The following is a 15,840-nucleotide window of genomic DNA, read 5'->3' as shown; positions in this document are numbered from 1 at the left end:
TGTCGCCGATTCTCCTGGAGCACTCCGGAGATGACGCTTGATTGCCAATACCACCCCCCTTTTTACTGTGACGATTCTCTCTAACCGTGAAGCTCTGGCCATGTCGAACCTCTGTCGGTTTGCCATTGTATGGCACCGACGTGGTGACACGGCACGAGAATGTGAAATTGAGGCTGAAGTGCTGTCAAAATGCCGGCTCGCCGCTTTTTGGGGGTATCAAATCTACTTCCATCGATGACTGGTTTTGTTGCCAGCCATCGGGCCAGTCCACGCTGTAAATCCACGCTCTAAATGACCCAAGTTCTTCTGCAATGCTATATCATGACATTTCTGCGTCGGCCTTCTGAGCATCCATCAATTTTTCCAACTCGGCCATTTCAACTTGAGCCTGCGTCTTCCCAGCTCCCGGCCTGTGACCTTCAACTAGCATATGTGCATCGTCAGGTCCTGCCGTAAACGCGCCCTCCGCTACGGGCGGTTTCGTCTCCCTTTCTCGAATGGCCAACGTCATCTGCTTGCCTGGCGTCGCCTCCTTCTTCACCTCCCCTCGCTCCAGGGCCAAGGTCGCAGTCTGGTCTCCTGCCCTCCTGCCCTCCTCTAGCCTCAGATTCGCGAGGTCCCGCGCAGCCTTTGCGGCCGGGTCCTCGGCCGGCTTCTCCTCGCCCAGCAGCTCAATCTCAATGTCCGGGATGCCCGCGCGCTCCCACGCGGCCGTCTCGTTAAGCTGGACCTTGACGTAGAGCGCGCGGCGCTGGCAGTCCTTGGAGCACCACTTCTCGGACTCACGGCGGTTGACAATGTCAAAGTCGCTGCGGCCGACGTTGACGAGCTTCCACTGGCCGCCCTTGGATGCGGCGGGCTTGGGCTGGGCGCAAAGGGTGTAGCCGCACAGGCCGTTTACGTTGCGCTCCTCGATGAGGTCGTCGTAGTCGGAGGGCTGGAAGAGACGGACGTTGGCCTTGAAGTCGGCGACGTCGCGCGGGGCAGGATTGGCGGAGGAGTGGCGTGGGCTGCCGCGGACCGTCGGGTACTCGGAGAGGAGGGCGAGGGATTCGAGGATCTGGAGCTCGAGCTCTTTGCGCTGGTGGATGATGCGGGCGTGCTGGATGGCGATCTCGCGGGGATCTGGTCTGGGTTGTTCTGGGGGAGCAGCTGGTTTCTTGAGGATGCCCTTGAGAGGCCGGGCATCGGTGGCCATTTTTGGAATCGAGGTTTTGGTGAATTGGAGGTTGGAGTGCGGATGAAGGTTCGGTTGTGGGCTGAGCTGGTTTATGGAGATGCAAGACTTAATTAACGCGAGAGCTGTGAGAGTTCAAAAGCTGATAATGACCGTTACTGTAGCGAGTGGTTGTGAGACAGAGTGAGGTCTCAGGGCGTGACGAGAGTTGCGACAGCAAGGGCGGCGATTAGTGAGAATGAAAATTGTTAAGGCGCGTTAGAGAAGATTCGATGCTGCTTAAGCTCGCGACCCCACATTCAGATCTGGTGCTCCGAGGTGGTGCTGTGCAGACGATGACAATTAGTAAGAAAAAGGTACGTATTGATGAGGGGCCAAGCCCGGCCGCTACATTCAGGTCCCTTAGGTAAGGTACACAGCCAAATAGCTTTCCTGAATCCTAGGTAGGTACACAGCATTATTTAACCAGACGTGGTGGCTCGGGGCTCGCGGGTGGCTTAGCTGGCACGCAGTCCAGTCTCTCGACGAGACCGCCTATTTTTCCTATGTCAGCGCTACTACATTTCCTATGGTCTATGCATGCGCGCCCTACTTCACCTCATCTAAGGCCTCTTATTAGTTAGATCATATCAGTAGCTTATTTTTCAAACTTAGCTGTTTTTTTCTATTAATTCAACTGTAATCGCAGTATAAAAAAAAATATTACTATTATTACTACTACTACTACTACTAATATTACAATACCTCTTAATACGCTAGTTATTAATATATAAAGCTATAAAACCTTAGAAGAATACCTTAACGTTATATAAGCTTTTATAAAGACCTAAAAATATACTATAATTAAATACTACCTATTAAACTATAATATCTTTAATATATTATACTAATAGGACCTTACTTATAATTATAGTAGCTAGAACTTATTTAGTACTACTAAAGTTTATAATATAACCTTATAGAAAGAGGACTACCTTTAGAAAGCTAAGATTATTAAGCTGAAGGTTACTAGTAATTATTAGTATTTCTCTATAATTATAGACTACTATAACTATAAGCTTTCTATTAATAATATAGTCTATTTATTATACTATAAAAGAACTTACTCTTAAATAGAAAAGATTTATAATTTTATAAAGATTATTACTATAAGTAGTTATAAGATTACTACTATAATAGCTTAATACTACCTTAACTAGCTCTAGAAATATAAAGATATTAATAATAAGATAACACACGTATACCTTAAATCCCTTAACTCTTATTTACTAATTTAAGCCTTTATTTATAACTTTTATAATTATAGTATTAAGTACTACTTCTACTAAGTTAAAGGCTATATTAATACTATTATTTAGACCTACTCTTACTATAAAGTTCTCTAGAAATATTATTTAGAGGTATTATTATTAAATAATATATATAAGATAAATTATTTTAAGATACTGTTTATAAATATTATTAGTGTTAATAATATTAATATTACGTTTAATATAGCTTTCTACTTTCTTTATATAGAGGATTAGACTATATATAGCTAGGTGATTAAGAGGCTTAATAAGATCTATATTATTATTAGTGCTACTAAACTTATTATTGCTATTATTAACTTTAAGAAGGTACTTAAGAATATACTTAACGTAATATAGCTAGATATATAGTAATAGATCTATATTTAGTATATTAATAAGAATATTACTTATAAAGTTAAAAAGAGATAAGTCTACTTTAATAGTAATAGCCTTAATAATAATAAAGCTGAGTAATAAGATAACTATATTAACTTAATCTTTTATAATCTTATAGCTAGTATTACTACTAAGGATATTATAGATATTTAGTACCTTTAGGAGATCTCTTATATATATATTAGTTATCTTATACTTTAGAAGGTTACTATTTTTACTAATATTAAAGAGAAGTTTAAGGAGGCTTAGCTAGTAATCTTAAAGGAGTTCCCTAAGTAAAAAGCAGCTTATTAGTATATTTAAGTAACTTACTTTCTCTTCTATAAGTAGTTTATAAACTATTATATCTATAAATATTATAACTTTAATATTAAAGTTACTTTAAGGACTAAAAGATTATATAAAGAGATTAAAAGCTATTTATTTAACTTAATAGCTAATCTAAAGTTCCTTATTAACTATATAGAAAAGATAATTACTAATTAAGAGAGTAAGTATAAAAGTAATCTTAATAACTAAATAACTTATTAGTTTTATAAATATAGCCTTATTAATAATAAGAAGAAATAGATAGGTAATATATATAGTTATTACTCTTATAAAGCCTTTAAGATAATTTATAATTAATATACCTTCTTAATTATATAGCTTTAAAAGAAGATCTTAGCTTTAGATTATATTTAAACTTTCTCTATATAATTTAGCTTACTTTATTCTTATATTATCTTTAGTTATTTTAATTATAATAAGCTGTTAAGCTTCTTATAATACTATAAGTATTAGTATCTTTAGTAAGATCTTATTAAAGAGGACTTTCTATATTAGATCCTTAATCCTCTACCTATTATTAACTAATATAGTAGGCTTCATAATAATTAATAAGATATCCTTTAAGTATTTTAATTATAGCTACTACTATAGATATTAGCTAATACTAATTATTAGTAAGGATTATAAGCTTTATACTACTAAGACTTATCTTATTAAGAGAGAGACCTTAAAGCTAATATAGTATTAGTAGTATTAGTTTATATATTTAAAACGTTTATAGATATTCTATAGAGCTAAGAAAAGTAAAGTATACTACTATTAATACTAGCATTAGCGCTTTATAGTAGAGGTTATAATAAACCTTATAAGAGCTAAGCTTATAGTAATAGAGGTAGAAGAGGTATTAGAGATATTATTAGTAAGGCTACTTAGCTTTAAAGAGGTTAGAGTACTAGTTAGGCTTATAGTAGATAAGATTAGACTAATAAGATATATAGGATTACTAAAGTAATTAACCTAATTAGGTAATAAGTAAAAAGAATAATATTAATCAAAAAGATATTAGATTTAAGTGATTTAGGTGTTAATTAGTAAAATTAGTGAAACTAGCTAAAAATGCGTTTACTATGGTCTTTTCGAACTATTTAATAACTTAGTTAATTATTAGGTAATCCTAGCTAATTAGACGTTAAGGATTTGCTGAAGTGGGGTGCGCGTACACAGACCACAGGAAATATAGTGGCGCTGACATAGGAAAAATAGGCGGTCTCCTCTCAACCACCATGTAGGATGATCTCACTGGTGCAGGTAGCTGAAGAAAGGAAGCGCATTCTCGTCCGGTCCTCACCTCCAACACTGGTTCGACCGGCGCTGACGGGGTTGCCCTGTGCCACAAGCACCGTTCAGTTACCTAATGTTTGTATGGATGGATGGATATGCTCAGAGTTAGAGTCGTGACCTGGGATGATGGTTGTGGTTGCTCCTCCAAAGGATCCCCCGCTCTCCAATTCAAGGCGTGAGCCACCTCAGCTGCCAGGCATACCTACCTTGCAGCATCAGCCCGACGACCTCCGGCTACCTGCCTGACCAACAACATCTGCCACTGCTACCCAGTTGTTGGCGTTGATCTACCTTTGCAAAGTACCTTGCCGTGCCTACCTTAGTAGATAGGTGAGCAAGTGAGGTACACCACCTCATCGTGCCAGCCAACCACGAGCTCCGTCGAGCCTGGCTGTGCCTCGTGCTGCGCTGGCCCATCTTAGTCCTGCCGTTGCTCCCGTCCATGACGGCGTATGGCGAGACTGTTTGAGAATCCTGAAGTGAAGCATCACGCCTAATAATATTCTCTCCGCCTTCGCCTCCTTCGAGAAGCAACCCAAAATCCACTCCACATCCCGAAACCCCAACTGCTTGCAAAGGCAACACACACAACACCACATATCAGACAGTGACACTCTTTCTGCCCCCGTATTCTTGGGACGACGTTATACGAACGAACCCCTGCTCTTAGCACCGCCTGCCAGTCACCGTACATACCGACCAACCTAAGATACGGATAATTAGGTGCTATCTACGGACACTGACTGAGAGGCACAGCGCACCTTAGTGAGGCGCTGGCCCGCCTAGGCAGACATATTCGACGAGACCGCCCCCCCTCCCATCGGCCAGCTTCCCGCCCGCATATTGCGGCTCCCGTCCCTCTCATCCTCCCCCCCCAGCGCAGCGACGCAGACGCACCACAACCACGCAACCTCCCACCCCCGGAAGCTTGGGCAGACAGCCAGCCAGGCGCCTCTTTCTGCTGCAACCAAGTGACAGAACACCAAAAAATCATTTGTCACCGTGGCCCAAAATACTGCATGGAATTCTCCATTCTGCGCCCCGGGCTGCATACATGACTCTTGTGTGCGCATAGGTGTCCCTCCCAGGTAAGGGCCCCCAATTGCCCCAGCACATTGAACTAAGAGAGTTACAAGTTCATGCGCTGACGTCGACACGCCAACTGTAGATCCCTCCACCCCCGTCTTCCTCGTCACAGGTCACAGCCTCTCTCTGTCTCTCTCTTTCCTCCGACAAGACCCCGTCGGTTCCCAATCCCAGGTCACCTCAACCCCCCTCCATCGGTTTGAGAAAATCCGTCCCTCCCTCCGGCCACAACTCGCGATCTGCTCATCAACCCATCGCCAACCCAGCGCGTTTGTGAGCTGTGGCTGCTGCTAATCGCTGCTGCCCGAATAACGCCCTGCTATTCGCTTCCCGCCCGCTACTGCAGCCAACAGCCCATCCATCCCATCAGTGCAGCGCACCGCAGCGCCCCAGGTCAAAGCTGCTGACGACGATTCCGATTCCGTTGCCCCACACCCCAGAGCAGCAGCTCGCCCTGACCTGCTCGACTCCTCTTCCAACTACCTACAAACCAACACGAACGACGACAACCCCCACACCCCCGACGACGACGATTTGAATATTGCCGGCCATGTCGACCGTCCCCTTCAGGGTCAAGGCCCTGTTCGAATACTCTTCGCCCCATGACGATGACTTGCAATTCCCCGCCGGCGTCATCATCACGGTGACCGATGAGGAGGATGCCGATTGGTATGGCGGGGAGTACGTCGACGACTCCGGCTTCAAGCACGAAGGCATCTTCCCTCGCAATTTCGTCGAGAAGTTCGAGCCCCAGGCCCCGCCTCGCCCGACGAGAACGCGCAAGAAGGAGCCCGAGGTCACATCTCCCGCCTCCGAGCCGAGCGCGCCAGCTCCCCCTCCCGCTCAGCCAGAGCCCCTGCCCGTCCAGGAACCCGAGGTTCAAGAAGAGCAACCTGCGCCGCCCGTCCCGGCTGCTCTCCCCGCCTCGCCCGAAGCTCCCGCAGCTCCCGAACCCGTGCCCGTGAAGGCACCCGAGCCTGTCCCTGAGCCAACCCCGGCTGCTCCGGCCCCGAAGCCTAGCGAGCCTCCTGCGGCAAAGTCGCCCCCCATCGCCAAGGCTTCTCCTGCTCCATCGAAGCCGGGACCGCCCCCGAAGCCTTCCAGCAATGCATTCAAGGACCGCATTGCGGCTTTTAACAAGGCTTCTGCTGCGCCCATCACACCGTTCAAGCCCAGCGGGTTGGCTGGCGGAACTGGTTTCATCAAGAAGCCCTTTGTTGCTCCGCCGCCTAGCCGAAACGCATATGTACCGCCTCCCCAACAGGCCCCAATTGCAAAGGTCTACCGGAGAGACGAAGACCCCGAGATACAAGAGCGAGAGGCGGAAAACCAAGAGACTGCCGAGAAGGCGGCGCCGGCTGCCGCTGCGACCGAGGAAGGCGAAGATGCCCCGAAGCCGTTGAGTTTGAAGGAGCGCATGGCCTTGCTTCAGAAGCAGCAGGTGGAGCAGGCCCAGCGCCACGCAGATGCCGCCGCAAAGAAGGAGAAGAAGCGACCCCCGCCCAAGAAGCGTACCGACAGCCAGGAGGCTACTGAGGAAGCTGGAGGAGCTTCGGCTGCGGCGCCTGAGAGCCAGGACGCTGATCAGGCGGCGGCGCGAAGCTCCATCGACTCTCCTCGCATGCCACCGCCCGCACCCAGGCGCAAGTCCTCCCGAGGCCCTGCTGCCGACGACGGAAACGACGCCGATATGAGCGGCGCCGGCGATACCACCGAAGGACAGGAAGACCTCACTGAGCGGGACGACAGCGATGCGGCGCCGCGCCCCATCCCCCGACCGCAAGTTGCGTCACCTACCGAGACACGTCAAGAGGATGCACAGGAGGAGGAAGAAGAGGAAGAGGACGACGTAGACCCTGAGGTCCGCAGGAAGGAGGAGCTTCGTGCGAGAATGGCCAAGATGAGCGGTGGCATGGGCATGCATGGCATGTTCGGAATCCCAATGGGTGCACCGGCCCCGCCGAGGAAGAAGAAGGTCGAGAAGCCTGTTGAGGCACCTGCGGAGGAAGAGCGTGAGGAGGCGACGTCTCCTGTTGGACGCGTGCCGGTGCCGGGTATGATGGCATTGCCCGGAATGGGCGTCCCGAAAAGACAAGAGGAGCCTGTTGAGGCCGATGAACCCGAGCGCCCTACTTCTTCCAGAGCTCCGCCACCTCCTCCGCGAACGGTCGAAGAGGCACAGGAGGAGGCCGTCACGAGCCCTGCTCCCACATGTGAGCTTCCAGGAACAATTCACAGAATCACCTCTAACCAGCCAACAGTGCCCGCTCGCGAACCCGCTGGTGCACCTCCTGTACCGGGATCCAGACCTGCGCCCCCTGCAGTGCCGGCTGAGGGTGAGTAGTATGATAATGACAACTCTGGTTGCCACTGACGCGATCGCAGGCCGACCTCCCACGGCTGGGCTTAAGTCTCCCAGCGAAGGTTCAGTGTCCGACGACGAACTGTCGGGTGGTGCTCAAGATACGCCAAGGCCCGAAGAGAGCACACGCGCCCCTCCTCCTCTGCCACCGGTCGCCACAGGTGCCTCGGTTCGATCGCCGCCTCCTATCCCAGGTAGCGAGTTCTCGCCAACTTCTCCTACCGGTGCTGCGAACAAGCGCATGAGCAGACCTCCACCGCCTATTCCCGGAGCCGCGCCAGCTATTCCGCCAGCACAGTCTCGGCCGCCGCCTCCTCCCCCTCCGGGAGGGTCGCTGAGTCGCCAGTCGACGCAGGACATGCATGTCGCGTCACCAATTTCCCCTCCGATTCGCCCTCCCCAACAGGGCGAAGAGGAAGACGATGAGGTTACTGAGTACGAGGGCGACTACGACACCGACATTGCCTCGTCGGTTCCGCACAAGGATGCTCTCAAGGCTCATGCGCGAGACTCAAGCATTGAGGATAACACATCCGTCAGATCGCCCGTATCTGATGCTCCACCATCAATGCCACCTCCGATCCCCACCGGTGCCGCTCCCCGCGCCGTCCCGCCTCCTATTCCGTCCCAGCCCCCACCCCCGCCTACCGACAAGCGACGATCTATGGATGTTCCGCGCGGAGCTCCCCCGCCTCCGCCACCTGGGAAGGAGCCGCCCGTTCCTCAGCAGGACGATGATGAGTACGACCCATACAACTATTCAGCACCCAGGCTGCCGTACCAGCGCACACCAAAGATCGAGGAGGAGAGCTACTTCCAAACTGAGTCACCACCTCTGCCTTCTCCTGCGCAGTCAAGAGGTCCCCCACCGGCGCCCCCCACAGGTCGCGCTCGGCAGTCCTTGGATGTCTCAAGAGCTTCCATGTCTCAGCGCCGATCTATGGATGCTTACAGACCTTCCGTCTCTGTCGAATCTGGCTTTATTGCTAACGATGTGGACCTGGCGAAGCAAAGCGGATGGTGGCGCCAGGAGAAGACTGTACCGCCCGTGTTCCAGGGGAGAAAGGACCTCTACTTTGAGACGGACGAGCAGACCCAGGGTTCTCAGGTCACGCGTACGGTCTACGTTCTTTTCCAGGATTACTCGCAGACGATTATCACGGTTCAATATGACCAAAACAACGCCGCGGATGTCATGATTGACCAAAGACACGACTCGCCTCCTAGAGCCCTTCGTCAGGATGAGCTGGAGCAGTCTTACGAGCGTTTTGGACGTCCGATCGCTGACGCGGTCGCCTCTAAGAAGGAGACTGTTGTCGCCGACGGAACACCGCAGGGCCTGGTTCTCGAGCTCCTGAAGCCATTCAACGATGTTCTTGCCCCTATCGGTACCAGAGCATACGGCGCTCTTGTCTATTCCAACATGGCCAACGCCTCAACGCAACAAAATGACCAAATTCGTGCCGGAGACATTATCTCAATCCGCAACGCCCGCTTCCAGGGCAAGCATGGACCAATGCACGCCAAATATTCGATGGAGGTCGGCAAGCCCGATCACGTTGCCATTGTCTCCGAGTGGGACGGAACCAAGAAAAAGGTTCGCGCCTGGGAGCAGGGCCGTGAGAGTAAAAAGGTCAAGGTGGAGAGCTTCAAGCTCGACGACCTGCGCAGCGGCGAGGTCAAGATCTGGCGTGTGATGCCCCGCAGCTGGGTTGGATGGAACAGCCCGGCGTCTTAGGAGACGATTAGGCCACGTCTTCCTCCAAGGGCGAGAGAACGTGCAGCGAGCACGGCGAGCACGAGCTCGCTGAAGAGCGGAAAGTCGTTGCGAAGGCAGCAGCGGCACCAGCAGCATTTCATCAGGGGTCAATACGAGGTCGACGAATCGGTGTGAGATGCATTGTTCTCGTGCGCGCGTTGTTAAACAAAAGGGAGAAGAAGAGAGATTAGAATGGGAGCGCGAACACCCCAAAACAAAACCTTCTTCATCTCTTGGGTTTTTCTTTTTTACCTAGTTGATCATTCGCTCTGTGCCCGCTGCATAACTTTGCTTTAGGTAGCTAGCAGCAACTCATTGATTGTGGTTACTCCATACTTCCCCTTATGATGTTGTTTCGTTTCATGCCAGTTCACCGTCTGTATGACCCGTTTCGCCTATATGGCTTCGACGCACAATGATAGGCTGAATTTTTGGTCACGATAACACATGCAGGGCGTGATGTCAGCCTCGAGTTTTCGTGATACGCACCGACACCGTTGTTGACATTCCCTATCCTGCCGTATCTCACGTATCATCAACGATAGTCGTGTTCGCAGTCATCGTGGGTAGCCAGGTATATAAGCCATGTATGGGTGAGATAGCAGGGTTTAGCGACAGCAACAGAATAGTAGTCGAAAATGTCCGTCGCTGTTGAGTAACGGTTGCATTAGGATTAACGGTGGCCTGGGGACGCTTTGCCTTGTACCTTCTACCCTGATGTTCGGGGATCCCTTTTGAGGGCGCTGGTGCTACGGTCGCGAATACGCACACGAGGATCGGAGATGACGGAGTTGGGGAGTAGTGGGCTGGACTTCAGAGCGTAAGAAGTTTCCTCTTGATTGTATTGCGAGCTTGGTGTTTGTTGTTGGATATAGGTGCGATTCGACCAAAATACAACGACAGCGACTAGACTTCATTGGCCTGTATGCCGGAACTGAAGCCGGGGTGGGTTCTTAGGCGTTTTATACTAGATGACATACGACGTTGAGGTTTCCTCTGAAGGACCGGCGTTGCGCTCTGGGTTACCCTCATTCATGGAGGGAGTCATGGTAGATCGGCTTCGAAAGGTATAAAGGTTACGGAGCAGCATGTTTCTGAGTCTTGCCAGAGACAGCAATGGCTTGTCGTCTACATCGCAAAGCTGGTACAGAATAACACCCTCCTTGGGAGATCTTGATTGCGCCGGTGATGCTTTTATTTGGCTTTCCCCCAGGGGCCTTTTTCACTTCATTAAGTTTTGGAGTATTTTGCCTCTGAATACATGCCAACAATTAACGGACGGCGAAAATACAGTATGAACGCGAACCACATGGATTTCATAATCCTATCACGATCCCGCAAGAGGTAAATGCAGATACCGTGACAGGACCGTGCCAGAGAGAGGCGACACCAATGGGTCGAATTTGGAAGATAATCTCCACGCGGTGCAGCGGGTTGCTGAGTATCTTCATAGACGGGGAACCTACTTAAATATTCCGCGCGTCAGGTTAAAAAGCGTGCCCCTGATGCTGTCGACACCTCGCTGGGTGAATCAGAAATACCTACCAGACTTCCGACAGCTTCAAGCAACTGGTGCGCCGATAGTATAAAGAGTAATTCTAAGGGATATGAAATAGGCATCAAATTTTGTTTGCTGCCAAGGAGGGAGGCCGAATGAAGCTCCTGGATCGTATTTCAGCATCGTGTAGTTTTGTCCTCATCTTCATTCGTTGCGCAAGCCTTGGTTGGATATGCTAACAATTTCCTATCCAATTTCTAGGTCTTGTGATCAGGTTTTGGGCTATTCATATGCGTATAAGCTCTAGACTTTGAAGGGGAGAGATCTGGCGAGCTGGTGAGAGAGCCTGTCCGAAATTTGAGCGACAACACATCTTCCTGCAGAATTATAAGACCGCAAACTCCAATAACATCTAGATAACCCATAAGATGAAGATGGATCATTTGCTTTCTGAGGTTCAACACTTTGTAAACAGCGGCCTTATATACCTTACATGTCCCTGCCGAGAGCTCACCACCGACTCAATTGGTATCGCGACGACCTGGAACCATGACTAGGAGCCGACTCGAGAAGTAAAACTTTTACGCGGATCAAAAGCCTGAATACGATGGTTTCCTGATGCTTGTCCTTTTCTCTGCTTTAGGATACCACCATCCTTGGTTGAGAATGAATGCAGAGAAGCTTGACAGGCTTGAACTAATCTACCTAGCCACCACCACATGTGCGCATCCTAATACAAGCTGGACGGCAGTGACAAGACGTACAAGCCATTAAATCAGAGACATGTACGTTTTCACGTCACCGCGGGCGGCCATTTGCAAAGTTAAGAAGATTCCCAACCACTTGTAAATGTAAAAATGCCAATGCACGCCGGCAATTCCTGTCGAAATAATTCCGTTGCTGGAAACTATGTCGGTCGTTATTAACGCCTGAAAGACACCTGTATAGGTAGCATCTCACCCCTCAGCAAGACTGCCTCGTCGGAAAATGTCAGGATCTCAGGGCTGAGCGTTGCAGTTTAGGGGCTTCTATCCTCAGCACCTCCCACGTCACTGCTATCATTTCCAGGCGAGCCCTAGTCTCATTTTTACCCGTCGAGTCAGGTGACTTCTAATAGGAAATATATGTTTGCAAGCCATTCTGATATACGAATGATCTTTTCAGAAGCTGGGAACGAGAACTGCTTTGCTTTGAACGTAAAGCTACACGAGCATGTTCCAAAGATCCGCCAACACCTCAATGGCCAGAAATACGCGAATGAAAGTGTTGACCATGCCTCTACGTAGTCTTCAGGGCGTCTTCGTCACTCAAAGTTCGCTGATTTGACTGAATACGCCGAGATAGATGCGTCTCAGGGTCTTTCCATGTGACAGTTTCAGAGGAGTAATATCGACGTCTCCTTAGACATCCCAAGCACCGTTTTTCACGAAGTCGAAAGGTATCCAAACCCATGTCAATTGGTGTTGTCTTTTGGGTCCTTGTTAGAGGAAACTCCGACTAGTCGTTATCTTCTTATACTTTCAACCGCTTCTGAAAACAACTTTATCAGCCCAGGGAGCTGTTTGATCGTATTTTCGTCAGATATCAGCTTCTCATGTAAAGACACAAATTGTCTCATATTTCACATGGTAAGAATGTGTGCTCTGTTTCGATGACAGGAGGATTCTGAGTGAGTGTGACTCGTCTTCCTATTCACCACATATCTCAAGTTTCCTTACACCCATAGCTTTATTGCTCATTAAGTGATGTCCGAGTCTCTGGTTTATCAGAGGGAGATATTCGGCAACCAAGAGAACCCAATTGTTGGCCAAATCCAGCCTTCATTCGCAGTCATCTGGAGCTGCGATGAGATGAATCCTGTGGTCATAAGTGGTCAAAAATGATACTCCTGTGTTGCGGTTTCCATTTTCATTCCCGTCTCCTTCCACAAACGGCTGTCCAGGTCCAAGGTTCCGACGTGGCCCTTCCCCAACCAATTTCATATCGCAGTCAGTCCTTCCGGCAGGAAGACCCTTTCCCACCATCCGTAATAGCTCCTCCCCCCAGGTAACCTTCTTAAGGCCGTTACCTTCCCCAAGTTCCCAACAATTCAGCTCGAGCGGGTGAAGCACCCGTCTCACCCAATGGCCGCATGGTCTAGCTGGTCGGCATTCCGGTGCTCGCCGTGGGGCGCTCAGTTCGAACTTGGAAGTCTGGAAACCCTTTCTGTGGTCGAAAGCCCTAAGAGATCTGAGGAAATTCTTTGTGCTTGAAGCAAGAAGTACTCCCCTTTTTGCTGGCCTTTGAGTCGTCTGAATGCGCGAAGCGGGTGACTCTCGGGCAAGGCACCAGGAGCAACGAACGACTTTGGTCATGGACTCAAACACAGCGGTGGTCGGCACATAAGTTGACTCCATCCTGTTGTGTGGTTCGTTTTCCTCGTCAATTCCCTTGCTAACCGTCATTAACGAGACCGCAATGCCACCTTAGCCCTTCCCCTCCAAGTCTTGAATCACAGTCAGGCCGTCCAGCAGGAAGTGGCCTTCATGCCTCCCCTTCCAATCACCAGCCCCTTGCCGCCACGAGTCCACTCCTCCCCTTCAGGTGACATGTTTAATATCGTTACCTTGCCAAAGCTTCCAACAATTCATCCAGCCAAGGAAAATATGGTCTGGAGGTCAGCGCGAATCCCCCGAAGTGGGGGACGGCCGCAAGGCGCTCAGAGCGTACTTGGACTCGTTAGTGGTTGAAAACCCCAAATATGGGTTGAGGAACTTCTTTTTGCTGTGCGAATACCATTGGCTGGTTTTCCTTGCTGCTAATACGACTTCATGGTCGTTGCGGTCGTGGTCGCGGGCGCGGGCGCGTTAAGCAAGGCACTCAGGGGGGCGCAGTCTGGCTGCTCTCCCGACGCAGAGACTGACGGCATCGACCCTGCTTATCAACTGCCATTTCCCATGGGACTGCCTTTATGCGAGCTACTTTTCTGACCAACGCTTTCAATATCGAATCTGGGCAAATGCTCGGTTGGTCTAGCAGTCTGTGAGCATCAGATCCATAGGCAGAGCTGCTCGCGAAACGTGCATAGTTCAAATCTCAGAATCTGTCAGGCGAGTCAATCTTGGGCCTCACTTTTGCGGTCTTTTACTTTCAAACCAGTCGATCATGTGCAGATGCTACTCTACGAAAAGTTGGTTCATGGTACGGCTTGGGGTGGGGAGGCTTGCTCATGACGGTGCGGTCGTTCCATTGATTCTCTTTTGCCTTGAATATGGGGACTAGGAAAGCTTCTAAAGTATGGATACAGCTGAAGCATAGATGTATCGACCGGGATCGAATACAGGACAAAGTTTAGACATTGAGTGCTCGAACGTGTGAGTCGAGATGGCTTTTCTTTTGCGTTTTGAGAAAACAATAATGCCAGTATATGTGTATGTATTTGTATAGCAGGGCGCACGGGAATCCGGCTTCTCAGATCGTCTTTGAATACACCAGGATTAATGGGAAGTTGACAGAAGCTGGGCCGTCAAGATTGGTTGAACCGAGCGCTGTTTGCCTGCGTCGACCCCCTGAGCTACATCTCTCGTAACGCCAGACGAATGCTCTGATAGGCGTTTGATGGACAGCATGCAGAAAATAATGGAAATATCTATTTCAGAAAACTACGGTCTTCAAGTTGAGCTTATCATCAAGGGAGACAGGGCTGAGATGATGTCCGGTGATGCCCATATCAACAGATCTGCAGTATCTCCACACAGGGCTGATATGGGCATTTCTAGAGCACCCTATGCAAGATGAGCGGAATCATAAGCGAGTACAGAGCTCCGTTTTATCAGCAGAGTCATCATAAGGTGTCCGGCGAACTCGGCGATGTCGGCGACAGGGACACATGTTTACCCCGCTACGGCAGCGGGTCTCCGTAACGGTCTGGGCTATGAGAACTCGTGGTCCAGAGAACTTTTGGGGCGAAGATGGATGACTTTTTCGTGGGAAGGGGGACAGCCTTTTCGGACACGGGGGGGCCTGCCGTGTCAAGAAGGTGTCTTGTCAATGGTCATTAGGGCCGGGTGAAGCTTGACATGCCAAAGCTTTCCAATTTGCAGATTACTTGTCCCCCAACGGATTTCTAACATATTCCAAAAAACATCAACAAAATGATGTTCTCCCGGCTCTGGTATTTCACACAAGCATTCAGAGTCCTCGTCAGTATCAACAGCATGGGCGATGTGACGGCCATAGAAGTAGGACCCGTCGGGGGTAGACTACGCCGCCGCTGTCCCGCAGCTCCGCCACGGCGGACGGCGGGCGTTGCGTGATTGGGAAAACAAGGTACCAAGCGATGACTGGGGCCCTTGAATCAACCGGATTCCTCTCTGTTTCCGGTTTCCTCCCAATGACATGGGAGAATTGGCATGCTCGACGCTTGGCCAGCCGTCCTCACTTCCGACGTTGGGCGCAGCTTCAAGTCTGAGCATCTAAAAGGCCAGAGATATGATGAATCATGAAACGTACGACCGATCGTGTCTCGTTTCTCTACTTGAATGCTGTCCCGATGTTTGCGCTGGCGTGCCTCTCTAGCTTGCCCTTTTCCGACCCTCCGCTCTGCGGGAGGTTGGAGGAGCGGCGTCATTCAGGATCTCTCCATGGAGACCCCAAGTTACGAAAATGAAGCGGCTCGTT

General features: G+C 49.5%; 1 protein-coding gene across 1 annotated transcript; it reads right to left on the bottom strand.

Moving 5' to 3' along the window:
• Positions 1-319: 319 nt before the first annotated feature.
• On the bottom strand, positions 320-1,198 carry RPAP2 (putative RNA polymerase II subunit B1 CTD phosphatase RPAP2; the record flags this gene model as incomplete). The annotated part of the gene is made up of 1 exon (XM_036636418.1): positions 320-1,198. The coding sequence occupies one exon, from the start codon at positions 1,196-1,198 to the stop codon at positions 320-322; it is 879 nt and encodes a 292-aa protein (XP_036497707.1).
• Positions 1,199-15,840: the final 14,642 nt, after the last annotated feature.

The sequence above is a fragment of the Colletotrichum siamense genome, assembly GCF_013390195.1.
Source record: "Colletotrichum siamense strain Cg363 chromosome Unknown KSG_Cg363_contig03, whole genome shotgun sequence".
NCBI lineage: Eukaryota > Fungi > Ascomycota > Sordariomycetes > Glomerellales > Glomerellaceae > Colletotrichum > Colletotrichum siamense.
The sequence above is the reverse complement of the archived record's forward strand: the minus strand, read 5'-3'. Positions and strand labels throughout refer to the sequence as shown.